Source organism: Strix uralensis, chromosome 5 (genome assembly GCF_047716275.1).
Source record: "Strix uralensis isolate ZFMK-TIS-50842 chromosome 5, bStrUra1, whole genome shotgun sequence".
Lineage (NCBI taxonomy): Eukaryota > Metazoa > Chordata > Aves > Strigiformes > Strigidae > Strix > Strix uralensis.
Genome location: NC_133976.1, coordinates 82,194,988 through 82,222,797, shown reverse-complemented (window position 1 = coordinate 82,222,797; position 27,810 = coordinate 82,194,988). Strand labels below are relative to the sequence as shown.

Below are 27,810 nucleotides of genomic sequence, written 5' to 3'. Positions count from 1 at the left end.
CCTTTGGTGTGTAAGCAATAAACATGGTCTCCACCCCTTCCACCGCCCACATCCCAGCCCCAGCCATTCGCAGATGATTTTCACCTTCTTGGTTTGGAAGCCAAGAGAGACACAGGTACTCTGTCAGGGCAGGAGCTGTATAGTCCTTCAGCTCTGGATGAGGGGGAGAGGGAAGAAGGAAGACAGCAGAAGCAGGGGCAAAACGGGGACAGAGGAGAGGCTAAGCTTTCCGTGGAGGGATTCGACCTGTCATCAGCTATGTGGAGCGTCACTTTCCTGTGGGGCAGCATCCTTCTCCTGCCTAGCACGGTTGGAACGCCTGCAATGCTGTAAGAACCTCAGCTGCTTCATATATGTGCTCTGGTCTGTGGGGAATTTGGGGGGGGTGTGGTGTGACAGAAACAGGACAGAAATCCTAAGACCAGGACTGTTTTTCCAGAGAGGCATAATTTCTCATATTGCCAGGGTTTCACTTGGTTCTCATGTGCGCTCTCCCTCCCTCCCTGCCCCTACTGCTTGGCTCTCCCTTTAGTGCCTTCGATGTAGACCATGCATTTCTGCAAGGACCAGACAGAGCAACTCTGCCAGCTTTCTGCATGTGTTTCAATTCTGACCTGCCAACATCTCATGACTCCTACTGTGCTCCAGAATGTGTTTCCTTTGGGGCTATGCTTTTCTCCCCAGAGTCATAGGTCACCATTTAAATCTTTAGTGAACAAAGCTGGGTGCCTTTACAAACCGGGCAAGCATGAGCATGAGTATCTAATAGGGATGCTCTTTGTAAAGCAGTGTGTTCATTCCCTCCGTGTCTTTTCTCAGACCTCTGGCAAGGACCATTCCCAGCACTGCTTCTCTTCATATACTTTATCAGGAATGCAACTCCTGTTTCCAGCAGGCACCACTGTGATATACTGGCTTGTGAACTTGCTTTTGCTTTTTGAAGGCCTTTGCCTTTGCAGCCAAAGCATAAGTGCAAACAGAAACATGGTTGTGCTTGAACAGTAAATGTTAGTGGGAAATAAACCACTAGGTCGTAGCTGGGTTCCCTCCTGCTGTGTGTGGTGTGGCATACACAAGCCTCGTTTTAAAAATATTTTCCAGAGGGAGTGTAGACTCTTTCTCTAAGACATGTTCCATAGGCTGACACAGCTCCCTCTCAAATGATGCTTTACTGCTACCTGTTTCTCACTGTTACCCTCACCATGAAGCTTTGCTTTAAGGAAGTATTGTTTGCTTCAGTAGGCTGTCTGCTGTGCCATCTGTATGCCAACATTTTTTGTGGATTCATGAGAAATTAATCCAGCCTGGCTCTTTGGATCCTTGAATGACAGCCTCAGAGATGCTGTCTCGTCCTTTTATAGCTTAGAAGGCAAAGGCAAGGGCTGAATTGTCAAAGAGTTGTAAGAAAATGTTCCAGAGTAAAAGGTCATTAGGAGCAAGGGAGGTAAGGGAGGTTCAAGCAGTGAGTCTTTAGTGCTCACCCCATCCTTTGGCCCAGTGGCAGGAAAATCAAAATGTCGTTGGCATTGGTTATCAGATCCCCTAATATTAGCAGCAGACAAGCTGCTCAAGGCAGCCTGACAGCATTCAAGTGTGAAAGCACTCAATGCTCCTGGCCAGCAGGACTTTGACTCCCTCTTGCCAGGGTGCTGAGCTCCAGCTAAGAACTGCCAGCAGGTCACGTCCCTGCCTGCTGCTGTTCTGATCTTTCCAGGCCCTGCCTTCCTGCTGCTGCAAAACATGACACTGCCTGAACCTCTCCAGAGGCAGTAAGCAGGAGGAGTCAGTGATAAGAGTTTTCAGACCTGCTTGAATGTTGGCTTTTCTTTGGTCTTAGTTGCTGCAGTGCAGTATAAGATGAACAAAAAACCAAAACAAACTATGAACAGCTTCTTGGTGTTATTCACAGGCACAGCTATGAGAGTAGCCACAGAGGTGTGAGATCTGGCATAAGAGAACAAAGCTGAAGAGAAGGTGGTCGTGAGACTCTGTGTCTGAGACACGAAGCCGGGACCCTGGGTCCCGTACACATGGTGTTAGTTCTGAGCTCAAGAGTAGCTGATAGGAAAAAAGCAGATAACCAACCAAGCAAACTGATGGGGATGCATAGTGTGGGTCAGGGAAAAGGCTGAAGTCTCAGGAAACATGCAATGTAGCCAAGCTCTGCTGCTGATCCCTTGGGTGACATGGGGAGATCTTTTCACATTATTATAAGGCAGCGCCTTCATCTTTTTACATGTGCACGCAGCATGTAGTGCAGACCCAGTGTTAATGGCTGCAGTACCTACAGATGAGAAGAACGGTGTGATCTTGTCCCACTGGCATCATGACAGTGTAATGAAGAGATCAGAAGTTTTATTAAAAGTACCCAAATACCATGGTCAAAAACTGCCCTCCTAGAAAATTAGTTTAACCTGACTTTTTTTTTTTTCCTTTTTTAACAGAAATTATGCCGTGGCAATACCATCTCAGCTCTACTACCCCTTCTCAGAGACAGTGTGCCTTCAGCTCAGCAAAAAGCAAGCAGTCCCAACCCATGTGACAGTAACCTTGCAAAGCAGAGCTGGGAATGAGACTCTGATCAGTCAGTCCATCTCTCAGCTCACCTTCTTTCATTGCACAAGCTTCCAGGTGAGGAAGATATTTTCAAGTGCTGTCAGTAGGGTGGATAGTGCATGAGTTCTGCTCTTGCTGGGCAGGAAGTCAAAGAATTGTGTCTTCCCATGGGGACACCTTAATCAGGTACTGAATCCTCTGCTTCAGCCTGTATGGGCCAGTGTCCTTCCTGCTGTGTAGCCTCACTGATATATTATTCTTCTAGAAAACATTCTAAAAAGTACTGTGAAGTCTTTCAGGGCAAGAAGAACTGGAGCAATACAAGAGCAGTATCATAATTGTTCTTCCAAAAGCCTGGGGATCCATGAATGTAATCCACCCTGAATGATGATTACAACTATGCCTGCAGGTCCCTCCTCCTGTTGGAAACCCAGATGAAGTGGCTTTTATTGTTGTCACAGTCCTGGAAGCCAACTCAGAGTTTGAGAAGAAACAGAAAGTCCTAATCAAGCATGCAGACAAGAAGACTTTTATCCAGACAGACAAACCTGTGTACAAACCTGGACAGATTGGTATGAACAGAATGCCATGTCTTGTGAGAGAAAGAGCAGTCCTTGGGCCACAAAATATGGGGTAGCCTCTAGTGCTTGGAGCAGGGTCTCTTCTGCAACGGAGATAGGTCATGGCCTTCATCTCCCTTCTAGGCTTTGAGGGATTTGGGGATACCTCACTCCTACGTCAGCATGGCACATGTTTTCTCCAGTACTAGCCATTCTCAGACAGCTTGCCAGTGTGTTTTGGCTGATGCATGAGAAAAGGTTCAGATGCCACTGTGTTATATTCATCATTGTTCCAGTCAAATCCACAATAGTCTGTCAGTGCTCTAAATCCCTCTCTCTCCCACAGTCTTCCTCAGGTGAAGATCGTGGTCCTGCAGGCCCCATCACTGCCCTAGCACAGCTCATCTCACCACAGGGTACAGCTGTTTGCCCCATGCCTCTCCACCCTTTTTACTGGCATGACCTTCACTGCAGGCAAGATGGAGTGCCCCACCAAAAGTCCAATGTCCAGCAAAATGCTGTTTCTGACCAGTAGAGCCAGTCTTGCCAGAAAGCCCACACTGTCTCTCCTACCACTTTTTTTCTATCAGGCTGCCAGCTCGTAGCAGGGCTTTGAGCATAGGCCCAGGAGTGGATGGCTCTAGCTGCTGCCCACACCCTATCAGTAAAGCACATGGGCATGTCTTAGCCATCCATTCTTATTATTATTAACAGATTTGATTTAATTTCAGCCAGTCTTGTTTTTCTTTTGCTCTGTAGTCAAGTTGCGAATTGTAACCTTGGACCAGAACTTTATTGCCAGCAATAAAACGGTAAGTCAAGAGGGGAGAATCCTTAATAAGTCTGAAAATGTTATGGGCTGCCTTCATGACTTCTGGATCAGTGCTTGGCCCAGCTAGGTGATCCATCTGTGGATAGCTAGTCCCAGTGTTGCTTTTTGTGCTTACAATCAGCACCGGGCACCACCTGTCGCACAGGAACTGCTCATGATGTTGGGTCACGGGCAGTCCCTGGGAATTGCTTAGGGAAGACTCATGGGTGGTTGGGGGATAAAATTACCAGGGAGGTGGATGGTAACTTGCCTGAAAGCATCCCAACAGTAACTGCTATTTTCTCCCCACAGCACCACAAGGTGGAACTGAAGGTAAAGCACCTACTTTATTGAAAGTGGTGATCTCATCTCACCTTGGGGAAGACACAGGTTTGGAGATGATGGTGGGATAATATGGATGCAGAAAGTCAGTTACCTGAGAATGAATCATAACAGTCCTCAACTTCTTTCTCTTCCTTCCTTTAGTATCCACACAAGTTTGGCAGTGTAGTGTCACGATACCAGCCACACAGGGGTCCCTGCTGTAAATTATGTGAGCCACTGAAAACCAGTCCCACACAGTGCCACTGAAAACTTTTCTAGAGTGGTCTCAGGACTTCTAGTCCATCTAGCCTGTGAACTGAAGATTTGTGAAAATCCTGAAGTTTCTTTAAGGAGACTTTTACATTTAACATACAGAAAATAAAAGTTTGAAGTGTTGTGGCTACACAGCTAGAGAAACTTCCTAAAGCAGCTTTCAGGATATTGTTCTTAAAATCTGTTAATTTAGTTTCAATATTATAGGTAAAATATGAACTGCAGTCACCTGGGTTGAGGAAAGATATATGAAAGTGGTGGGGAGTTTCTAATAACCCATGCAGAGAGGTCACAGTTCCAACTAGCAATTGGCGGTAGCTAGTGCACATTTGCATGCCATACCCACCAAGCAATCAAGACATAAACACATGATTTCTGAGACACCTATGCAATGCTTCATGCCAGTTTATACAAACGTAGTGCTCTGATCCAGCTCTGTCCTTTCAAACAACAGTTCCCACTTGTTCTATATGTTTATAAAATACCCATCAACTCATCACTGAGTCCCTCCTGGCTCGGCAGTGTGACCGTATCGCATCTTGCCCTCCCAAGAATCAGCAGTGGGAGAACATTGTCTGTCATGGACTGACCGTGACAGTCAACAAATCCTCCAAATGCCCTTGCATCCCAGGTCTTTACATCCTCCTGTCTATACTGGGCCACATGGTCCCCTGCATGAAGTTGTGGACTCATTTGTCCAGACTTCCCTGGGGATTCAAGACATCAGACTCCCCAGTTTTCAATCCCACATAGCTCACGCCTTAGGCAGCATGTGCTGTCAGGATTGACCCTCTCCGCAGCGATCTGGGGGCTATGCCAGCTCAGATCACCACAGGGCTGTCTAAGAGGGACCACCTCTACTTCTTAGTGAGACAGGCAGGCAGTAAACCACGGTTTTGCAGCAGTCAGTGAGATGGCAGTGCCACCAGAGAGCAATACTATCATAGGTTGACTTTGCCAATGAGACAGAGAGAAAAGCCCTATCCTCTTTGAGCTCAGACTGACCTGAGTGCTGTAGATATGTCAGAGACCTGGGCTCTTCAGGGCAAGAGGATATGTGCTCAGACCATGCTGTGGTAGCTTGGACATCCTGCAAAGGAGTCTCTTTGCACTGGGAAATAACTACTCTCTACTACTGCCTATGCAGGACCCTAAAGGGAACCGAATTGCACAGTGGCTGAATGTTACACCTGTGGGAGGCATTGTGGATCTGTCCTTCTCTCTGGCTGCAGAAGCACCAGTTGGAGAGTACACCATCAAAATGCCTGACCGCACACATACCTTCAGGGTAGAGGAGTATGGTAAGAGTCTTAGGGCACGGATGGCAGCAGAGAAAGATGTATCACCTCCAGTCCTCCTCTCTCACATAGATTTGAATGGGCCATGCAGCTGTGACCAGCACAACCTGAGATGGCCAACTGCCTGCAATAGGTGTAATCACTGACTTTCACTGAGGCCCTCTGGCTTTCTGAGGATGGACTGAGGCACTGCCACACAGCTGCACTCCGGGAAGGAGGCTAAGGCTGTCTATTCCCACCACACTCCTGGCTGGGCTGCTGGTGCATTGCTACCAGACCCTGTGCTGGTAGTCAGGGAATGAAAGGAGAGATCTCTTTTCTGTGAACAACCATTTGGGGAGGATTGGAACAAACGAGCTCCCTCTGATCTCACTGAATTATATTTCTTTTGCTTTCACACAGTGCTGCCCAAGTTCAGTGTCTCCATCCAGATGCCTCAGGTGGTCACCATCTTGGAGGAGAACTTCCGTCTCCACGTCTGTGGCATGTGAGCTGACTTGTTGTGACAGAGCGTGCATTCTTACTGGTTCGGAAACTGCACAGCTATCAATAACTGAGCTGAAAATGGTCTCTGCCAACCCTACCCCCACCCCAAAGTCTGGTACCCTGGCATCCTTTGCTAAGGAATTGTCCTGGACTCTCACTATTTTCCATATTCTCTCTCCCTACTTCTTTCTCTGTGAGTTTGAAAGTGTGGCAGTGGATCCCCTCAAGTGGGGCATGTGCCCTACAACACAGTACCTCTGCTGCATAGATTAGTGCCAGTGTGGAAGGAATAATGACTCAACTTGTGGTCAGTTCAATGTCCCCTAGCACTGCCTGGTGGAACTGGTGTTGACTTGGGGAGAAGTCACCCACCACTGCCTTCTGTCTCAGTCTGATGAAGTCATTTTAACTTCTTGGCCTCTGTTGAGCTCATGAACCATGGAGATACTGCAGGCTGCTGGGTTGTATAGCTGCAAACCACAGTCTAAAGCTGGTGAGCCAGTGCTTCTGTATGTGAGTGTAAGTCCTCTCTACTATGTTTGCAGGTACACCTATGGGAAACCAGTCCAAGGTAGTGTGAAGGCTGTGGTGTGCCGTAAACATATCCGCCACAATCGGAAGTCTTCCAAAGCCAAGCACAGTATTTGTAAGGATTACACTGGCGAGGTGAGCATGTGGTACATCTACTCCTCTTGCAAAATTGAGGAATAGGAGCAAAGAGAGGAAAGAATACTAAGGGAAGGAGTGGGACAGACATCAATTATTGAAGCAGCATGCTCTTTGCTTGGGGATGAATGATTGATATGTACTTAACTCCCCAGTGCAGCAATCTCAGCCCCTCTCAGTGATTTCTCTGACTGCACTTAGAAGTGCTCAAAGGAAGAAACATCTGTAGGCAAGCTAAGTACTGCAGATTTGCCTACAAAACAGGTATTGCAACAGGACAATAAAAAATACAAACACTGTCCACATTAATTCACTTCTACTGGATGTCTTTTAGCACCACCTTTTAATCTGGTGTAAGCACCTATGTGTCATTTCCCAGAAATAGCTGTTTTGGAGACACAGAAATTAACTCTTGCATCTAAACAAGAAATTGCAGTTCAGCACAGACTTTACTCGTTCACCTCTAGGGTTGAATGAATGTATCTGTATTTGTTTACATATTTTTAAGTAACCCAGCACATACCTTAAAGATAAATCCTACCCTAGCAGAAGAAATCATGTTGCAGGGCGAAATGACAACTCATGTTTGCTACTGCCACATAAGTGAGTGTGTAAAGACGAGACACGTGTGAAACAGCATCTCCTATTAGTGACTGCTCCACAGAAAAGAAGTACATTTCATGCCAGTATGGGAGTTGCTCCTTTAACTCAATTGTCTTAGTGATGTACCTTTAGTCTTCAGGGCCTTGGGTTTGATCTGCACTGCAGAAAGGATTAAGTGCATTCATGACTGGCTAACAGATATACTTTCACATCCCCAGACAAATGAGGACGGCTGCTTTGCCACTGAGGTGAATATTAAGATTTACCACCAGAAGCGTGGTGACAATTACGACTTCAACCTGGAAGCTGTGGCTTTTCTGAAAGAAAGTGGAACAGGTAGCAAAAACTGATTCTACGATTTGTGGAAAATCTTTTACTTTACACTCATACAACATGCTTGTCTTTGGGTTTTCGTCTGTAAGACTCCTTATGGATTCTTGTGTCTTCCCATCAAACCACCAGAGCTTTCTGCACCAGCTTACGTGTGGTCAAGTGTTCAGAGGGTTGTGTCTTTCCTGGGAGCACCGTGGCAGCACGAATGTTCTCGTGTACCATACCACCCAGGTCTGACTCACATACATGTGAGTTCTCCCACTTGCAGGATGGGCTTTACCGGGATGCTTGCTCCTCCACAAGGTGCCGTGGCCAGCCCAGCCTGACAGTCACCTTAGTTTGGCAGAGATGGGCTAAAGCTACTTTTTCTCATCTTCTAGTCACAGTAGAAATGTTCACAGAGGTGGGCCAGGCCAGGTTCTTTTGTTCTTAAACCATACTTTAAGAAAGTCCATTGGAATGGGGAGATACTCAGAGCAACCAGTGATAACCAAGGCCCTGACTGCTCCTCATCAGATTTATCTCCACATCCCAGGCAGGAAGAGGAGGCTACTTGTCCAGAGCTACTGTTAAATATCCTTACAAAATTTTACAAACCCTTCCTTACAAGAAAATGTTTTGCAGCCCCTTGCTGAAAGCAGTGACACGCTTCACAAACAGGCCTAGTGAACAACTGCAGCGATTTCAGATGGGCACCACGTGACAAGACAGCAGACTATAAACTAACATGGTGAAGGCAAGGAAAAACGTTGCCTTCTAGTGACTCTGCTGTGAGAATGGGAGGAGAATGGAAATGGACAATTATGAGTAGAACCATCTTAAACAAAGTCAGAAAGGGCATTTGAGAACTGTCTGGCAGAGGCTTTCTGGTAGACTGCTGTCATTCTAGCAGGTCAGAATGTAGGAAGCACTATCGCCGAGTGTGTGTGTTAGATGACTCCTGAAGTTACATGGAGAAACTACAATCCCTTATGAGTGATAGTCCATCCAATCTTGCTGCCTTTGCTCAGATGCATACTCACCTGCATGCACCTCCCGTCTTTCCTAGGGGTGGAGTTCAACACCACTGAAAGCTGCAAGGTCACTTTTGATATCACAACAATTCAGTTCCGGGGATCAAGCTACTACTATCAGCAAGGAGCTCCCTACTATGGAAATGTAAGTGAACAGGGCAGAAACATGGAAAGCCCAGCAGCTGGGCCTAAGGGAATGGCAGGCACAGAAGTACTGAGGGGTCCCCTTGCTCTGAGCTGCCCAAAGCTGCTAACAGTCCTCTGTCACAGTGTCTCTTTTGACATCTCTACCAAGGGGTAATCCAAAGGTGTGACCACAGGATGGGCACCTGGCTTTGCCAGATGAGATGGCTGCCGAATAAATGAGGAGTTAAGAGCTCACACTGAGAGTCCCTTTGCAGAGAGGGGAACTGGGACTTCTATTGGGAGGTAGATTTTCAATCCTGAGGCCTCCAATTCTCTGACTGTTCTCTGCATCATTACAGCTGGAACTCAAAAGTGCCAGTGGGACACACCTGAAGAACAAAGAGGTGATTCTTACAGTGTCCTATGGTAGCAAGAAGCAGACCAAGACCTACCTCACAGATGACAGTGGAATGGCCTCCTTCACCTTAGAGACGTCAGCATGGGACAACAGCAGTAAAGTTCTACTACAGGTTAAGCCAAATAATTATACTGGATTTGGTTAGCACTAAGCAACGCATCCCTCAGACCTATAGTCTGTGTCATTGTCTCGGTATAGCCAGGGAGATGAAGGCATGGAGCAGTGAAATGACAGATCTAGGGCAAGAGGAGTAGCTCATAGCAGAGCCCATGTTCTGGGCCCTGGTGCCACATGCAGTCCCTGAGCAGTCAGGAGACATGATGAGAGATGGGGCAGTGGACAGAAGCCCCATGAAGTTGTGACTGAGGTCTACCTACTATAGCACCTCTCTCTAAGATGGAAAGGGCTTTGTGGGGCTGGCCAGGAACAGAGAGCAAAGGAAGAACTCCCACATGGTATAGAACAGGAAGATAGCAAAGGAGCTAGGGATGAAGCATCTGAAAATACATGTGGAGAAGAAAACGTCAGTGACCAGTTTGCATTATGTTTCCTCATAGCATAAGAGTTAGGAGAAACCTGGTACATAAGAAGCAGAAAACTTAGGAGAGAAGGAAGGAAGGCTAATAAGGAAGCAGTTGCTGCAAGCCAATCTGGAGCAGAGCCAGTAATCAGGATGTAAGGAGCTAAACAAGGATGTCACCAACAGGGAACTGACAGAGAAAAGTTTGCATCTGCTTTCCCATGAACAAGAAAGGCTCTCTTGTCTGATTGTAGGGGTAGGTTTCTAATACCTGTCATATCTAAACTTCAAGGTCAAGGCACTTCAAGGCAAGCCCTGTCTCTTTATCAGAGCACATACAGTATGATGGATCTTGACCTTGCTGAAAGTCCACAAGATGTTAGTATCAGTCTCAGTGCAGATAGATCAATAGGTCAAAGATAAACAAGGCTATTGATCTTCAGTTCTCCCTTGCCACCTCTACCCCTAGCCAAGTCCTAGTAGTATACAGCTCCCTGCATCCTGTTTAGTTATCCCAGAGAGTGATGGAGCGGGCAATGCCAACCTCCACAGGAAGGGGCTGACTGAGATTGGCTTAGGTGGAAATAGACACCTTACCCTGGGAGAGTTCAGAGCCCACTGTCCAGTCAGTCTTGATTTTGGCATGAGGAGAGCCAGTCTTCAGATTGAGAGAGAAATCTTCAGACACCAAGCCACTTTTTTTGTGCCACAGGCAAAGACCGAGCCAGAGGACTTAAGCGATCGAAATGTGAGGGTGTCTTATGGCACTGCATCCCTCACACTGAGGGCCTTCTACTCCTCCAGCCGCAGCTCTGTGAGGATCCAGCCAGTGCAGGAGATGCTGCCCTGCGGGGACGGACAGCGGGTCACTGTGCACTATCGCATCCTAGCCACAGAGCTGGGGGACCGGGCTGCCAGGGCAGACTTCTACCACCTGGTGAGTGCAGGGCAGCACCAGCCACACGGTTGGCTTTGTGCCGGGTCTGTGTCAGCACAGGGCCCTTTGCTGGCCCAGAGACATGGAGCAGAGGCACTACTGACCCTTTGCTCTCTTCGTTACTCTTTAGGTTTTGGCTAGAGGATCCCTTGTGCATCATGGCCAAACAACAGTACTTCTTCATCCACTATTAGGTAAGAGCATCTAAATAACAGGAAGAGATTAAGGACCTAACAGGTAAAACCTTCCAGCCTAAATGGGGAAGGAGAGAAAAGAGATCTGAGGCCAACAGGAAACAACAGACTTGTCACAAAAAAAACAAGAGGAAATGGCAAATATTATCTTTATTTTGTCTTTTAATTTCCCTTTTTTTTTTTTTTTCTGATCAAATGATGAAATTGTCAGAGTTTATCTGCCAAGCAGGAATTATCAGTAACCTCCAAGAAAACTCACAGAATCTTCTTGCTAGACTCAGGTGGAAAGTAATTTCTCTTCCAAGTGCACACTGTTGCCAAGATCCCTCATGGTGTAAGGCCACTGCTACAAAATGGCACTAACCTACACCCTGGTCTAGCTGTGGCCTCCCCAGAAGCGAGGCAGAATAATTTTTATCCAAGGAACTGTATAGAGGATGAGCATGTTGCTGCTGTAATCCTTGGAGACAGACTTCCTTGTCTCTTCCTATGTTTTCTCTATTTCTCCTTCTTTCTTCAGGTCAGTATAGTGGGGCTTTCAATGTCACTCTGCCCATTGACCTTATTTCACCTGTGGCTACCCTCTTCGTTTACACTGCCTTCCCTGAGGGACAAGTGGCAGCTGACACCTTCAGTCTGAAAGTCTCCAAGTGCTTTAGGAATCATGTAAGTAGTGCACAAAACATAAGGGGGCAGGTAGCTAATTAGTCTGGTGGGTAGCTAATTAGGCTGGTGGGTAGCTAATTAACTGCAAATTGGCAATAGATGTCCAGCAGAATCCAGTAGCCACAGTCTCTCCTTTCCTTCCTCTGTCAGTGTCTTCAGCCCCTCTTTCTTCTGCTGTTTCAGGTGAAGCTTGGCTTCTCAGATGCAGTGGCTCTCCCAGGATCAGCTGTCCGTCTCCATTTGCAGGCTGCAGCAGGCTCCCTGTGCAGCATCCGTGCTGTAGACCAGAGCGTCCTTCTCCTGAGGCCAGAGGCTGAGCTATCCAGGGACAGCGTGAGTCACTTTAGTGCTGAGCCTTGCTAATATTGGAGAGATGTCTTTTGAGTATCTGTTTGCAGGCACTGGTTAATAAGACATGGTGAATATACCAACAAGTATTTGAATGGAGACAGGACATGGCTTAATGAGAAGAAATGAAGGCCAACATCAAACACCAGTCAAAATTTCCAGTCTCTATGGAGGGATCTAACAGAATAACCCAGTCATCCCCAAAGTCACATTCTTGTTAAACGTAGAGTGCTTTGCCACAGTGGCAACCAGATGGCAAGAGACTTCCATCTCCTGAACCAATTCATGACAGTGCTCTGAAAAACAGGAGTGATGTTTAAAAAAATGCCCAATGTGTGATATGTTCCATGTCTCTGTTCCAGCTCACATGAACCAGACAGTCTTTCCGTTCACAGTAAGTACTGCCTTGGCAGTGGAAGGGTCCCATTTCTCCTCTAGACCTGGGATGCATTGGGTCTAAGGATGCTTGAATTGCCTCTTGACACTGTCTTGGTGGGTCCAGGATGTGTCTTCAGTCAGACAAGCAGCTATCTAATGACTCCTACAGGGAGTATGCATTGAGCTCGCAGGTACAATCTATGAGCTAGAAGTGGCCACAGCTACACAGCCATACCCCAGAGGGGTTTGTGTTCATCTCTGGTGCTATTCATCTAGAACTTGTGGAGGTTCTCATGAAGCTCAAAAACCTTTGGGGCTGGGCTTTTGTGGTAGGCAGGATCCAAGCTCTGCTTCTGCAGTCACAGAAAATCTCTGGATAGAAATGAAAAACTTCCCACGTCTTACACTGACCTGTACTGTTTTCATTCTCTGTCTACAGGTGTACAATATGTTCAGCTATTCTCAGGAGCACCCCAGCACCCTCACAGACTCTTACAGTGACTACTGTGCTATCCACAAGAGCCCAGGAATCATCGGTTCCCCTCAGACCACCCTTCCTCCAGGAACAATGTCACCATTCACGTACAACAGATACTCCTATGCAGTGTCCCAACCAGATGTTTATGAACTTCTGAAGGTAAATCTAATTTCCAGAAAACCTGAGCCCTTTTGTATCCCAGGTCAGTGCTGGGTAGCTTCACAGACTGTCTTTCCCATAAACACTGGCAACTTCAGGCTCTGAATTTGCCAAGCTTCTGAACTGAGAGATCTCTGACACTCCATGCTCCCAGCTTGATAAATTCCCATCGGTCAGGCAGACCCCTAGAACACAGCTCCCTGTTTACCCCAAATGCAAGACCCTCAGACTTTCTAGGAGTTGGAAGGAGAGGGGAGTCAGAGAAAATTTGAGGAAAAGCAAAGCACCTGAGATAAAAAGGGGACTGGGGAAAGAAGGGAAAGAATAGTAGAAAGGAATAGCAGGTGAAAGATGAGAACAAGTCTGTGTTAGGGTGGGCAGCAAACTGACACTGTGTGTGGACAACATGGGAGTGGTGACGCCCACAATGCTGGTTGGAGAGAGCCTCCTTTGGCAGGAGGCCTCAGGACCAGGCTTTGGGAGCAGAGGGGTTCTGCGTTCTCCCTCTGTATAAATTTGCAGGTCAGGCTGAGGTACAACAACACAGGGTGGCTGATACGCTGGGAGGAGGGGGCAGAGACAGACCCTCAGATACTCCACCCCTTCCACTGAAATCTACGTTCTTTTCTTCCCCTTCTTTCCCCCAGAATTCAGGTCTAACATTTTTAACCAGCCTTAAAATCAAGTCTCCAATTGAGTGCCGCACCCAGACCACTTACTACTACGACTACATGTGTACATCTTGATTTATGCTGTTTCTTTGGAAATCACGGGTAACATACAGGCTGCACAAGGGCAGCTGAACATGCAGTGTGCTGAGGAACTGGGGATGGCTTCCAGAGATGAGTGGGAGGTCACACAGGAGATATGCACCACAGGAAGAGGGAAAGGGTCCTGATGTGTGTGTGTGCCCAGTGCACTGGGGTGATGGGAGGGGTGGCTGCATAGGAAGAACCTGCTTGCAAGCTTCTGCTGGCAGGCAGGAAGATAATACGGTCAAGGGGGAAAATGAGGCAGCTGTCTCAGGAAGGAACATCTGTTTGTAAGACTAGGAAAGGTCTTGCTGGAAACCAGAGAATGAGCCAAGATTGGCACTGGGCAGTATCCAGGCCTTTCTGCAGGGTCTGAGAGCACAAGTGTGAGCAGGTAGAGTTCCTCATGGGAATGTACACACATACTGGAATCCACATGGTCTCCTGGGTTGTCTCGTGAAAGACAATAGTGAAGTAAGTTGAGGGCATCTTGGAGAGGACAAGGGGGATTGGAGTGGGAGTGGGAGGGATGATGAGCTTTGCCCAGCTGAACTCTATCCTGATTTCACAGTTGCTCTGCCGTTGAAAAAATGCTTGTATTCCCAATAGCTTATGGTGAGCTGGCACACTTGGACAACTTGGACCCAGAAACAGATGCTGCTGTTGAACGTGCTGAGTATGAGCACGTTGATCTGGGTAGCGAGACAGGGCCAGTACGTACCTGGTTTCCAGAGACATTCATCTGGACTCTGGTTCCCATCAAGTGAGTAACTATGGGCTGTGGCCCCATATGGATCCAGACCTCCTACCAGCCACAGCAGAGAGGGAATGGGCAGGAGCAGAGCCAGGGCATTACTGCCTTCTGTGCCCACAAAGAAAAGGGAGATGTGAAGAAGTGGATAAGGACAATGGACATCTGGTTCAGTTCCTGGCTCTGCTTGAGATTTTAAAAACGAACCTGGGGAACTTATAATCACAGACTCCTATGGGATGGAAATAGGCCTCCAAAGGTCTGTAGTTCAACATCCTGCACAAGGCAGGTCCAGTTAGATCAGGTTGTAATCCAAGGACAGAGATTCCACAAACTATCTGGGCATCTGTTCCAGTGTTTGACCATCTTCATGATATTTTTTTTTTTTTTACGTCAAGTCAGAATTTCCAATGTTCCAACTTGTATATGTTACCTTTCATCCTATCAATATGCACCTCAGAAGAGACTGGTTCTGTTGTCTCTACACCTTCCCAATAGGTAACTTTAGAAAGCTGAAAGATCTCCCCCTAGCCTTTCCCTATTAAGTTTGAAAACTCCAGTTCTTTCAGCCATTCCTTGTACATCAAATGTTCCAGCCCTCTGACCATCTTGGTAGTCCTCCACTGGATGCATTCAAGTATGTCAGTATCTTTCTTATACTGGAAGGCAAAAATTGGACACAGTACTCCAGATGTGGTCCCACAATAGATGAATACAGGGAAAAAATAATTTTTCTCAAGCCAGTAGCTGCAGTCTTCTTAACACAGTCCAATAGTACACGGCCTTCACTGCTGTAAGGGCACATGAGATGTCTCATGCTCAACTCGCTATCTACCAGGATTCCCACCTCTTTTTCTGCAAAGTTGCTAACTAGCCAGTCACTGCCTAGCCTGTACTGTTGCATGGTATTATTTCATCCCAGATACAGAATTTACCCATTTTAAAGCCCATTTCTCCAGCTTGTCAAGGTTTCTCCTAACAACATCCTTTCCCTCCAGCATATCAGGAATCCCTCCCCAGCAAGATATAGTCTTCTTATACATAGCAAGATTAGTCTGCTAATCTTGTGGAGGGTATCTTCTCTCCTATTATCCAGGTCATTAATTAAGCCATTAAGCAGTATTGGCCCAAGTATCAGTCCCTGAGGGATGCCACGGGTAAACAGCCACCAGCTTGACTTTGTGTCACCAACAGCCATCCTTTGTCCCCAGTGGTCCAGCGAATTTTCTGCTCACCTTATCATCCACTTGTCCAGTCCACACTAATGTGGCTACAAGGATACTATGGGAGACTGCGTCAAAGGCCTTGCTAAAGTCAAGTTATGCAGCATGCGCTGTTCTCCCCTTATTCACACATCTCAGCTTGTTTAATTCTCCCACATGCCAATATTCTCCATCTGTAAAATAAGATCTCTACCTCCCCATCTCATTTGGGTGGATTATGTCCGTTTCAGGGCAGGTACCATCTTCCATTTTGTGTGTGCAGATCTGTAAGTGACACTCGTAACGATCATCGCTGAGCTGTGGTTGGGAGTTTGGGTGGTGGAAGTGTCACACAGTGCTCCCTAGCACAGGCTCTCAGTCCTTCCTTGCCCACCAATTTGCTATTCTTCCCGTACCTCTGTTCTACTTTCTAGGAATCCCCACACCTTCACATGCACTTCCAGTTCATAGTCCTTCTGCATTTGTCTTCCCAAGCAAAATCTTTACAGGGATGGGAACAACTCCTTCCACTCTGTTTTCTCCTCAGTGATTCAGGGGCTGCTGAGCTAGCTGTCACAGTACCTGACACTATCACAGATTGGAAAGCCATGACCTTCTGCACATCAGAGAGCCATGGGTTGGGAATCTCAGAGACCACTAGCCTGCGGAGCTTCAAACCCTTCTTCGTGGAACCCACCTTGCCCTACTCTGTCTTCCGGGGAGAGTCATTTCCCCTGAAAGTCAAAGTCTTCAGCTACCTGAAGGAGTGCATGGTGGTGAGTGGCTCCCTCCAGGATGGTTTTTGGGCAGGCGGTTGTGTGGTAACAGTACTTCACTGATAGAGACCCAGACAAGGGGCTGCCTCCTCAGGCACTGGGCAGAAGACACTAAGGAAGCTCTCCACAAATCTCCATGTAAAGCCATCTCTGTGCAGCTTATCCCTCCCCATAAGCTCAGCCCTACAGGACTGCAATATCCACGGGCTGTTGGTGTCCAACAGATATTGCAACAGGGCCATCATCATACTCACCCTGGTTTTCTGGGCTTGACTGACATTTGGATCAAGGACCTGAAAGGAAAAACACAGCAGCAGCTCTGTAACCTGAACTTCCTTTTGTTTCACCTCTAGCTCCAGCTTAGCCTAATGGACTCCAGGGATTTTGAATTTGTGCATGCAAATGTCAGGTTCACTCTTTGTCTGTGTCCTGATTCAGCAAAAACATTTTTCTGGGATGTGAAGGCTACAAAATTAGGTAAGGGGACAAGGGAGGGGCAGGAGTGGGAGGCGCTGGCAGAGCTGCTTGAGGAAATCAGAGCTGGGGTGGAAGGGAGAGTGGCCTATTATGCAAAGCATGAGTGAGCAGCCTTAGACTGAGCAAACTAAAACATAAGCATGGATGTGCTAACTGGCTTCGTGATGTTTTGTTCTTTAGGGAAGGTGAATTTCACTGTCACTGCCGAGGTGATGGAGCAGGAAGAAGTTTGCACTGAGAGTACAGCTGTTGTGCCAGAGTCTGGAGGGAAGGACACAGTGGTTAAACACCTTCTGGTGAAGGTCAGAGTGTGCTTCAGGGTCCTGGAGAGGCTGGAGTGTGTCAGGCTCAAAACAGCCTGGTGGGTGACTCTGGGAAGGGAGAGTCGCCCAGGCAGGTAGGCACGTTTCCCAGGGAGGCTGGTCAAGGACTGATTCTAAGGGTAGGTTTGGTCAGGGCATGAGCTGAGCACCTCCACTCAATGGACAGAGATGTCAGAACTGCTTGATAGGAGGGCAATGGGGACAAAGGCCACGTAGCAGCTAAGAAACCTGCTTCCCAGTGAAGCTTCTCTGTCGGCGTGCATATCCCTGCTGTCTTTGCATGGCCTGTGAGGATGGAAAAGGAACTTGCAAAAGGTGGGGTGCTGCGCAGCTGCTATCTCATTTTACTGTTCTCCCTTCTGAGCTGACCAGCCTTTTCTCCACCAGGCAGAGGGGCTGCTGGAGGAAAAGACCCACACCTCCCTCCTGTGCCCTAAAGGTAGGTGCAGATACCCCAGAGACAGCGACTGTCTTACCACTGGAGCTGTACATGTGCACAGAGCAAGGAGACTGACCAGAAGCAGTGTGGTGTGTAAATAACTCTAGGACTATCTGGAGGTACATGGGAAGGGGAAAGTCAGGGATTCTGGAGCTTTTATGGGGAGGCAAAGCCATTCAGCTCTACCCAGCACTACAAGTTCCTGGCAGCACCAAGCCACTGCCTAACCCCATCAGTCACTCATCAGTGAGTGGCCTGATCCCTGTGTCATCCTCTCTTTTGAATGTTGATTTCACCAACTGATGACGTGATCCCAGCCTTGTTTATACCATCTTCTGGGGATGCCTGTGGGTCTGCCATCTCCCTCCCGCCTGTTATTGTTCTGACACTTTTGCTGTTTGCAGGAACTTCAGCTTCAGAAACAATCACTTTCACTATGCCGGAAAATGTGGTCCTTGGGTCAGAGAGAGCCCACATCTCTTTCTTAGGTGAGATTTAGGGGGGCCTTGGAAAGTCAGATTTTTCTCTGCAGGGTTCTTTTCTTCTGGTGCCACCATGTCTGCTTTAGCAGAGTAACAAGAGGGAATGTGTACAGAGAGGTGTGACACTGGGCCCTTATATCTTCCAGAGAAGCACACCACATCTCTTATACAAGTGACACTGGGCCAGATGATGTATAATTTCACCCAGCCAAGGGGAAGATAGACAGGTACCATATCACTGTTCTTACAGGACTCTGTGGACATTAAAGTCACCCTAGTGTGAGCAGAGGTGAACTGAGACCAGTCTTAGCAGGTTATCTGGAGAACCAGCGAGACCAGAAATTTTTTACATGCAAGAATATGTAAAACTTCCAAAGCTGTGGTTCTGACTTACAGGTGACATTTTGGGGACAGCATTGGACAACATAGATGAGCTCCTCCAGATGTCCAGTGGCTGTGGTGAGCAGAACATGGTTCATTTTGCCCCTAACGTCTTTATCACACGATACCTTGAAGAAACAGGACAACTGACTCCAGAAATCAAACAGAAGGCAATTGGCTATCTGGAAAGTGGTGAGTGGATTTCTGCTCATGCTGGATGCTCATGCTAGTGATGTCCACTACAGTAGGTTGTGCGGTGGGGATCTCAGCAGAGGCTTGGTGCTGAACAGGATTTGTGCAGCATCCCTTGCCTGACACCATAGGAATTATAGCAGTGCAAATCAGGCCGCTGTGTCTCAGCTGAACAAGGGGTACACGGCACCCCTCCGAAAGCCCCTTGCTGAATTTGTCAGAGACAATGCTCTCTATAATGATCAGCAGGATTGACAGGGCAGGTTGTCACCTTCAGAACACGACAGACACTGAGCATCTTCACTACCTCCAGCCTCTTCCCACAGGATATCAGCGGCAACTCCTGTACAAGCACACAGATGGCTCATACAGTGCCTTTGGGGAAGGAAGTGAGCCAGGGAACACATGGTAAGCAGAGATATCCAGACACAGTTGACGAGCAACAGCTTGACCTGGTCAGGCTCAAGCTGGCTTGGATTTTGGTCTGGGGAAACAGAGGGAGTCTGGAGGTGTGGAGTTTCGAACAGAAACTGTTTTTGAGACTTTTTGGAAGAGAACTGTGCCAATGAGCTGACTTGAGGTACGCCTGTTTGATTGTTTGTTCTTGGGCACTCCAACTGAGGCTGATTCTGCAAACCTGGCTGCAAAGACACCTTCTATCCAGGTTTTCCAGAGTGCTTTGTGACCCAATAGGATTGTGAAAGGGGCTGAGTGAGCTCACTAAATATCAGCCCTCCTGGCTTTAAATTGAACAAGTGCACCCTGTTGGGATTGGCAGAGTTCTGGGGGAAGCACTGAACTGTCGGTGAATTTTTTCTCTCATTCTGCAAATGGATCTGAGCTCAGGCTTCAGGAGCATCTAAGTCATGTGCATTGCTTCCAATTCTCCATCTGCACAGAGGCTCTGGCCTGCTGGTATTTCTCCAGGAATGAGACAGTGGAAGACACAGAGACTCCTGACTCCTATTGCAGATGGTTTTATGAGTGACTGGTTCAATTTGATTTTTCTTCTCCCTTCCTTGGCTCTAGGCTTACTGCCCTTGTCCTCAAGACCTTCAGCCAAGCCAGGGACTACATCCACATAGATGAGCAGAATATAAAGGATGCTGCCAGTGCCCTGATTAAAAGTCAGACTCCATCTGGCTGCTTCAAGAGTGTCGGGAAGCTCTTCAACAATGGTCTGATGGTATGACATGCCCTAGCTGTTCATTAGGTACCGCAGAGCTCGTTCACTTTCTGGTCCAATTTGAGTGCCAAGAACAAATGAACCCTACTGCAGAAGGGAGACTCTGATATGCCCAAGGCCACGCTTGGTTAACACTCAGGGTTCTTAGTCATGGTGGTAGTTTTTCAAGTTATGAATGAAGGAGGTTTGCATTTGACGATATACTCATGAGAACTGAACACGTGCCCTACGCTAGCCCAGTCTCAAAGCTAACACATGCCTCAAAAAACCCACAAAAAAGTAGTTTTCAAGCTCTGTGTTATTCCCTTGGTAAACTGGTTTAGCTTCCTTCCCCATTACTGAGCTGCCGTTTCTTCCTTCAGTCTGAGATCCGCCCCCTGTACAGAGGGAGTCAGAAATTGAGTGAATGGAGATTGATAGCAGCCACTCATGTGAGGTTCACCTTGCCAGGGATGCGCCCTATACATTCAAAAACACAGTGCTTGTGCATGCACAGACACACACAGAGTACCACCAAAGTGGAGCCAGCAGCAGTTTGGTGGTAGGACCTCAGATAATTCATCCTTTAAGTAAAGAGAATGGTACCTTTCACTTCTGCTTGCAAAAGATAATTTTTCTTTTGCTCCTCCATATCCTTGCCACTGTCAGGGCCCTCAAGTGAGGTGCCACCTTGCAGCTGGGTTGTGGAAGCATCTCTTTCCCCTGGCACTGAAATCTGCTACTGAAAATCTTTTGTGGGGAGGGGAAAGGGGAATGTGTTCAGCAGAGGGAGGGAATCGGCTACCCGAGGATCTTGGGGCACCGTGGCTGAAGTGCTCTGGTAACCAGGACCCGCAAGAGTAGATACCAGCCCTGGGACCACCGTAGCAGAAGGAATAGGACCAACACTGTTGCCTGTGCTGACTTCTGCTTGGGGAGCAGAAGGCACTGGAAAACTTCTCCCTCTCCCTTCTCACAGCAGCCCTCCTCTCTTTTGTTTTGTGGTGGCTGCAGGGTGCAGTGGAGGAAGGACTGGGGCTGAGCTCTGCGATTGTCACAGCTCTCCTGCACTCAGGGATGCCACGCTCCGTGAGTATCGGCAGCAGGGACGGGCTGTGCGTGCGGCCTCTCGGCAGGCAGCACGCTGGCACGCTGCCTTTGTGCACACAGGGGTACGTTACCAGTTTTGTCCCCATGTGTCCTGTCCCTGTTTTCACCCTCCTCTGCACACATCCAGGCTGCGTCCCCTCCCCATACACCCTGTCAGCAACCAGTGTGCTTTCAATTATATCCTAGGACCCAGTTGTGGGGAAAGCTCTGAAATGTATAAAGGACCTGGTCAATGCTGATACTGGCAGTTCCAATCTCTACGGCCTGGCACTAGCCGCAAATGCCTTTGCAGTAGCAGGTGATAAGGCCCTCAGGCAGAAAATCCTCAGAAGATTGGATAAGGTCGCCATAATATCAGGTACCAAAGACTGTGGGGCAGAAGAGAGGGCCACTGGCAGAATTGTGTGGAGATCCCAGGCTTGAATGATCAAGAGAATGGAGGACAGGAGTGGGGGGTACTGGCAGAGCTCTGTGGGGAGCCCAGGGCTTGGATAACTTCTGTTTGCCAAGCTGTCACAGGCTATATCTATATTGTGAGACTTTCTCTATGGATGATCTCAGAGTCCTGGTCTCCCAGTCATTCAAACCAGGGGAGCTTCATGGATGTTGCAGAGCTCCTTCCCAGCCTGCAGGCCCAGGTTTTTTCTGGGAAAAGCAGGGTATGGGGGGCAAATAGGGAGATATGCACCCATACCTTGTCCCAGTGTACATGTTCACTCAGTACCTAGGAACAGGGACTGAAGTAGGACTCCAAGGTCATTAGATACAGCTACACACTCCATAAGTGTTCCCACTCCATCTCTAGATGACCAAATATTCTGGAGTCAACAGTCCAAACAGGAAGAAGACTCTCTATACTGGTATCGGGCTCCATCTGTTGATGTGGAATTGACATCTAGTATCCTCATGGCTCACCTTTCAAAGTCAAGTTTGTCTTCAGATGAAATCAGAAAGGCATCCCAGATTGTGTCTTGGCTCACCAAGCAGCAAAACCCTTATGGAGGCTTTGCTTCAACCCAGGTAATCCCCTTGAGCCATCATCATCAGAGAACCTGCTGTCAGCTATGGTTCCTGAGAGCAATGGGTTCTAGCACAGCCCATAGTAAAAGAGAAAAAAAATATGTATGCATTTACAGCTCCTGGGATTTGGGAAAAGGTGAATATTTGTATTCATCTGAGCTAATCCCATGCTAAAAGTCCAAGGGGAAAGCTCAACCCTTATTATGCTGTAGACATAGTATGAGGGAGGGAAAGGCTAAGGACTGGGCATGCACAAGAAGCAGGGATGCTATTTTGCCCAATGTGTGTGTCTTTCCTCAGGACACGGTGGTTGCTCTGGAAGCCCTAGCTCTGTATGCAACCAAGACCTTCAGCAAGGATGGCCCTGATCTTCAGGCTTCTCTCTCCTCTGAGGGTTTCAACCAAAACATCCAAGTAGACAACACCAATCGCCTCCTGCTGCAGACAGTGGAGCTGCCAGCCATTCCCCAAGATTATACTGTGCATGTGCAGGGCCAGGGGTGCCTCTTCCTGCAGGTAAGCCCAATTAGGGAGAAAAGGTCAGTCTGGGGAAAAGCCTTGAAAGCCAGGGGACTTCTCACCTTGCTACTTAGCCAACACTGAAAACAGACTGCTGCTGTGGCTTGCAAGAATCTGGGCTTCAAGGCTGGTAGGAGTAGCTGGGATCCAACAGGAAGGGAATAGCAATTCCCCAAATGAAATCTGGGTCATCTCCACCTAATCAGAGCCGCACCTCTCCTCCAAGAAGTCCAGTGAACACCACCTAGTGCAATGCTCTAGCAGAACCTCTGCTTGCGCCACAGAAGTTTTCTCTTACACCAGTGCAAGACAGCAAACAGCAGCCAAACACTAGACAAGGATACTCTCCAGCAAAAAAACCCTGCTATGTCCACCAACTAGCTTCTTTCTGTCCTGGCAGGCCATTCTGCGGTATCACATCCCTCCACTGAGGAGTGACGTCACCTTTGCCGTATCTGTGCAGACAGAGTGCACCGCTCCCAACATCACCCAGTTCCCTGTCACCGTTCATGCTCGGTAGGAGACACTCAGTTGCCCCTTGCCTCCCCTGTGCTAAGAGGCTTCTGGCACCACACCAGTCTTTTGATGGCCAAGATTCCCCTTCACTCATGAGGTCCAAGTGCTAAGATGTCCCCATTTAACTATGCTCTCCTCAGCTGGGTGAAAGGTACAAGGCTCCAGGGAGATGGCTGAGGCTATAGTCCTATCTCTGGGATCTCATGCCAGTCACCACAAGTTCTCCCAAAGTCTATGGGTCTCACCCCCTTCTAGGATTAGGTCTCAAAACACTAGAGATGTGAAGTCCTGTGGGACTGACTGCTGACACTTATTCCTAAGTCTTCCATCCCCTGCTCCTGGTTGACTGTCACACCACTCTCCTCTGTTGTACCCCTCCCTGACTTGGGACAGAACTGCCATGAGAGCAGGAGGAGGATGTGATATTCCCTACCATGCCTAGAGCAGGTAACTCCAGAAACTTTCCAAGGGATTTATTCTCCTTGGCTCAGCACAATTGAAAGAGAGATCAGGGGAAGCACAAAGATTTATTACAGTACACGAACAGCTACACTTACAGGAGAAACACTGGAAGGAAAGGCAGATTCCTCCACCTGAGTACCAAAGCTGGGCTGGAATATCTGGAGATCATGGCTCAGAAAGTAACGTTAGTGCTGTCCCCTGGGTTCCTGCTGCAGCTACACAGGGAACCGTGTGTCCACCAACATGGTCCTGATCCAAGTGGAGCTGCTCTCTGGATACAGCCCCGTGGCAGGTTCACTGGAAGAGGTGAGACCGCGAGTTTGTGTCCAGCTGGGATGGGAACAGTGATGGATGTCCATCATGCAGGATTGTATGCAGAACTGTGATCATTCCTGTGGGTAGAGAAACACGGTTCTTTCTTCCCAAGAAATCTTTATACCTAAAGTCTCTTCCAGGCCACATCCTTTCCTTCCCCTACCTCAAGGGCTTCCTTGGCCATGTGAACATTTTGCCCACACTCTCATAAGGACAAATATCCCTGAATATTTCGCTTTCTGTTACAGTCTTTCTGACATATTTTTCCCCTATTTTCAGCTAAAGAAAATGCCTTTAGTGAAGAAAGTTGAAAGCGAAGCTGACCGAGTCATTCTCTACCTGGAGGAAGTGAGTGGAATTTAGGCTAACACCATCATTAAAAGGACGAGCGTGTCTAAAGAAGGGCAACAAAGCTGGTGCAGGGTCTGGAGCACATGTCGTACGAGGAGCGGCTGAGGGAACTGGGGTTGTTTAGTCTGGAGAAGAGGAGGCTGAGGGGAGACCTCATCGCCCTCTACAACTACCTGAAAGGAGGGTGCAGAGAGGTGGGGATGAGTCTCTTTAACCAAGTAATAAGTGATAGGACAAGAGGTAACAGCCTCAAGTTGCGCCAGGGAAGGTTTAGACTGGATATTAGGAAGTATTTCTTTACAGAAAGGGTTGTTAGGCGTTGGAATGGGCTGCCCAGGGAGGTGGTGGATTCCCCATCCCTGGAGGAGTTTAAGAGTAGGGTCGACATAGCGCTGAGGGATATGGTGGAGTTGGGAACTGTCAGTGCTAGGTTAACGGTTGGACTAGATGATCTTCAAGGTCTTTTCCAACTTAGATGATTCTGTGATTCTGTGACTATGATAGGCAGATAACTTTTAGCTTACTCTTGTATCTTGGTTCTATTAGCAATACTAATATTAGCCATATTTGCTAACCTGGAGAACTGTGTTGTGTCAGCCTGCAGTAGTTCAGCTGTAGGGACTGTATACAGGGACGCTTAACTTGAGTGAAATGAGGCTAGCTCTGATGTTAAGCCTACATTTGTTGGCACTGTTCAGAGACTGGTGAAAGTCAATATACGATGTCTGATCAGGATTGGGGAGTAGGATCCATCTAGTAAATTCAAGCAAGCCTGGCTTCTTAGAAAGCCCTTAAACAGCCTGAATGTAGTAGGGAGCATCCAAGATTGCCCATGGAATTTGCCAAGATTAAACCAGATAGTTGTGTGAGGAGTGCTTGCTCAACAACTTCATTAATCATCAGATTAACAACCAGCCTTTATCTAGCTACATGCATACCTAAACAGCACCAGAAACAAGACCTGGCATGAATTTTAAAACTTCGGAATTTCCAAGGAGCACTTCTACGTTTCTGTGATTCTTTATTCCCAGTTGTCAATAAGCTGAGCTAAGCTAGTCTCCCAGTAAGCAGGTTGTTGTCATGTGGTTGCATTAGACTTGCAGAGATGCTGCTTTTGTTAGACCTACAGCACAGAAGAGAAAGGCAGCACAGAGAAAGATTTTGGCCTGCCAAGTAGCACAAGGTGGAACCTAATAAACAGCAGGTCATGTAACTACTACCATTTGGCAGATGTTCATCCACACCCTGCATTTGTCTGCTTAGTGATGAGGGTTGTGTGATACTGGAGAATAAAAGCCGATGTAATGGGACTGTGTATAAGAAAGAAGCCACTGAGGCAAGATGCATGAAGGAGCTCAGAGCAGAGCTGGATAGGAATTTGGGATTGGTTGGGAACACTAGTGCTACATTTAGATACCTAGTGCACATTGACTCTGTGGGTTTGATGTCTCTCATGAGCTGACTTAAATTTGGTGACTAAAAATGGAAGATGGCCATAGAATGTGAAGTAAGAGATATTTCTGAGATGGACTGGAAAGCAGAACAGATCTGTCACAGTGGTGAGGCCTCCATGGAGCCTGAGTGTGAGCAGGTGGAAAGGATTGTCTTACAGGATTTTGGTTCTGACTGTAATCGTTGCATCTCTTGGTCTTAGCTGACTAGACAGCCTCACACCTACACTTTGCTGGTGCAGCAGGACATGCATGTGAAGGATCGCAAGCCAGCTAATATCAAGGTCTACGATTACTACATGCCAGGTGAGCTCAGATGCTGTACTGCAGCAACCACCCAAATGTACCACTGGAAAGAAATTTCCTGAAGTTGTCAAGTCTAAGACAATATCAACCCTGACATGTTTATCTAACTGCCCCTTAGAACCTCTCTAGTGATGGATGTAACCTCTTGGGTTTCAAAATGGTAGATCTTTCTTTCCCTGGTCCCAGAACTTGCAAGCTTTAAGTTGGCATGTAGATCCACTTAGGGTCTAACTCTCCCAACAAGAGGGGAGCAAGGAGCTCAGCGCTGTGCTTTTGTACACTCATTTTGTGGGAGGCAGCAAAGGCAGAGGGACCATAGTGATGGGATGGCTTAGAAGAATGACACCGAAAACAACTTGTCCTCTGTTATCTGGGGTCCCTAGTGGAAGGAAAAGCTAGAAATGTGTCAGGGATTGGTGTTGTTTCAGAAAGTGAGGAATCTGTAACTGTAATGGAGCTGTTTGGGACTTAACAGCTTCAAAAGATTGCAAGCCCCATGACTTGCATGTCATCCGGACTCTGCACACAGAGTCTTTGGCACATACCAGGGGTTTCATGTGTCACAGCAGAGGGGAGTCATCACCTGTAAGCTGAGGGAACACCTCTCCTAGAAACAGAGCCACAATGCTGAGTTGCTTGAATGAGTTTTTGGCAAATGTATCTCACCAGCACTCTTTTTTCTCATCTTCCAGAAGAATCTACAGTGATGAGTTACAGTGCCCCGTGCGAGTGAGGTGAGGCCCAGAACGTCTTTTGTCATCGCAGGCATGGTCCTGAAGAGTATGGAGAGGGAGGGAGATGCAGGCAAGGGCCCTTGGTCAATAAACTTGACAGACTGCACTCTCAGGGTAGGAAGTGATTAGCAATGCTAAGTAAGGGTGAGTTCCTGTATCCCAGCAGTTAAAATGAGGAAAAGGGAAAACTCAAGTGGAAGGTTTGAGGTGCCCAGCTCATGACAGAGTTGGAGGTATGTTACAGTAAACAAGGGCTGCCTGTCCTGAGTCCTACCACCACTCTTGGTATTTTGCATCAAATATACGTTCCTCAAGTCAACACAGTTCCTTTCCCTGCAGTTCCACAGCCCTCCAGCCCTGTGCACGCAACACCGCAGGGCCTTTCACAGTCTCAGCTTGGCTTCTGAACCATGCTAGGGGACAGGCACCTGCCTGTCCTCTTTCCAGGCTGGACAAAGGCCAAGCTTGAACTTGACCAGTGCCTGATCCTGTTCTAAACTTTGCTTGCATCTGCATGCTTCCTTGGCCACAGCCCACAAGATGAAGAAAAAGACCTGCTTCATAAATCACGTGTGGGAGGCACACAACCCTGCCCTGGGATGCCTGCCAAAAGCCCGGGGTAGAGTCAGAGAGAGCCCTGTCCTTGATGGCTTGACAGTCCCATTAGGTCATGAGGTGCAAAAAGCCCCCTGAGTTCCCAGTGGTTAGTTTTAGTACTTTGGGAACACAGATTTTTTTTTGTCCTTTGTTGTCTTCACAGGAACATGGACAGACCCATCCTCTGCAGTCTCTGTCCGTCAGTCCTTTGTCACCCTTGCTAACAGCCACCACATGCAGACGAGAAGCAAAGAGAAAATACTTGAAATTGCCTGCTGAGCAGTTAGTTTCTGAAAGGCTCAGACTGTGCCTGGCATCTTATTAAAAGTCGGGAGACTAGAA

At 47.8% G+C, this 27,810-nt stretch overlaps 1 protein-coding gene across 1 annotated transcript; it reads left to right on the top strand.

Annotated features, from left to right (window-relative positions):
* The first annotated feature begins 132 nt into the window (after positions 1-132).
* On the top strand, positions 133-27,810 carry LOC141944806 (alpha-2-macroglobulin-like protein 1). Its single transcript, XM_074871989.1, has 36 exons — positions 133-329; positions 2,445-2,631; positions 2,966-3,128; positions 3,876-3,928; positions 4,240-4,260; positions 5,672-5,825; positions 6,225-6,309; positions 6,854-6,974; positions 7,796-7,913; positions 8,959-9,068; positions 9,409-9,579; positions 10,700-10,924; positions 11,055-11,118; positions 11,639-11,784; positions 11,968-12,117; positions 12,950-13,147; positions 13,795-13,882; positions 14,509-14,662; positions 16,400-16,628; positions 16,982-17,105; positions 17,286-17,407; positions 17,816-17,867; positions 18,272-18,355; positions 18,746-18,922; positions 19,249-19,330; positions 19,952-20,108; positions 21,102-21,176; positions 21,384-21,555; positions 22,003-22,217; positions 22,518-22,733; positions 23,137-23,252; positions 23,930-24,020; positions 24,309-24,377; positions 26,035-26,137; positions 26,830-26,871; positions 27,632-27,810. Exons 1-35 carry the CDS (start codon positions 259-261, stop codon positions 26,868-26,870), a joined length of 4,404 nt encoding a protein of 1,467 aa, XP_074728090.1. The 5' UTR covers positions 133-258; the 3' UTR covers position 26,871; positions 27,632-27,810.

Coding starts and splice junctions, on each gene's coding strand:
- LOC141944806 (XM_074871989.1), top strand. CDS start 259: ATGTGGAGCGTCACTTTCCTGTGGGGCAGCATCCTTCTCCTGCCTAGC. Junction 4,261..5,671: donor ACCACAAGGTGGAACTGAAG/GTAAAGCACCTA, acceptor CTGCCTATGCAG/GACCCTAAAGGGAACCGAAT. Junction 11,119..11,638: donor ACTTCTTCATCCACTATTAG/GTAAGAGCATCT, acceptor TTCTTTCTTCAG/GTCAGTATAGTGGGGCTTTC.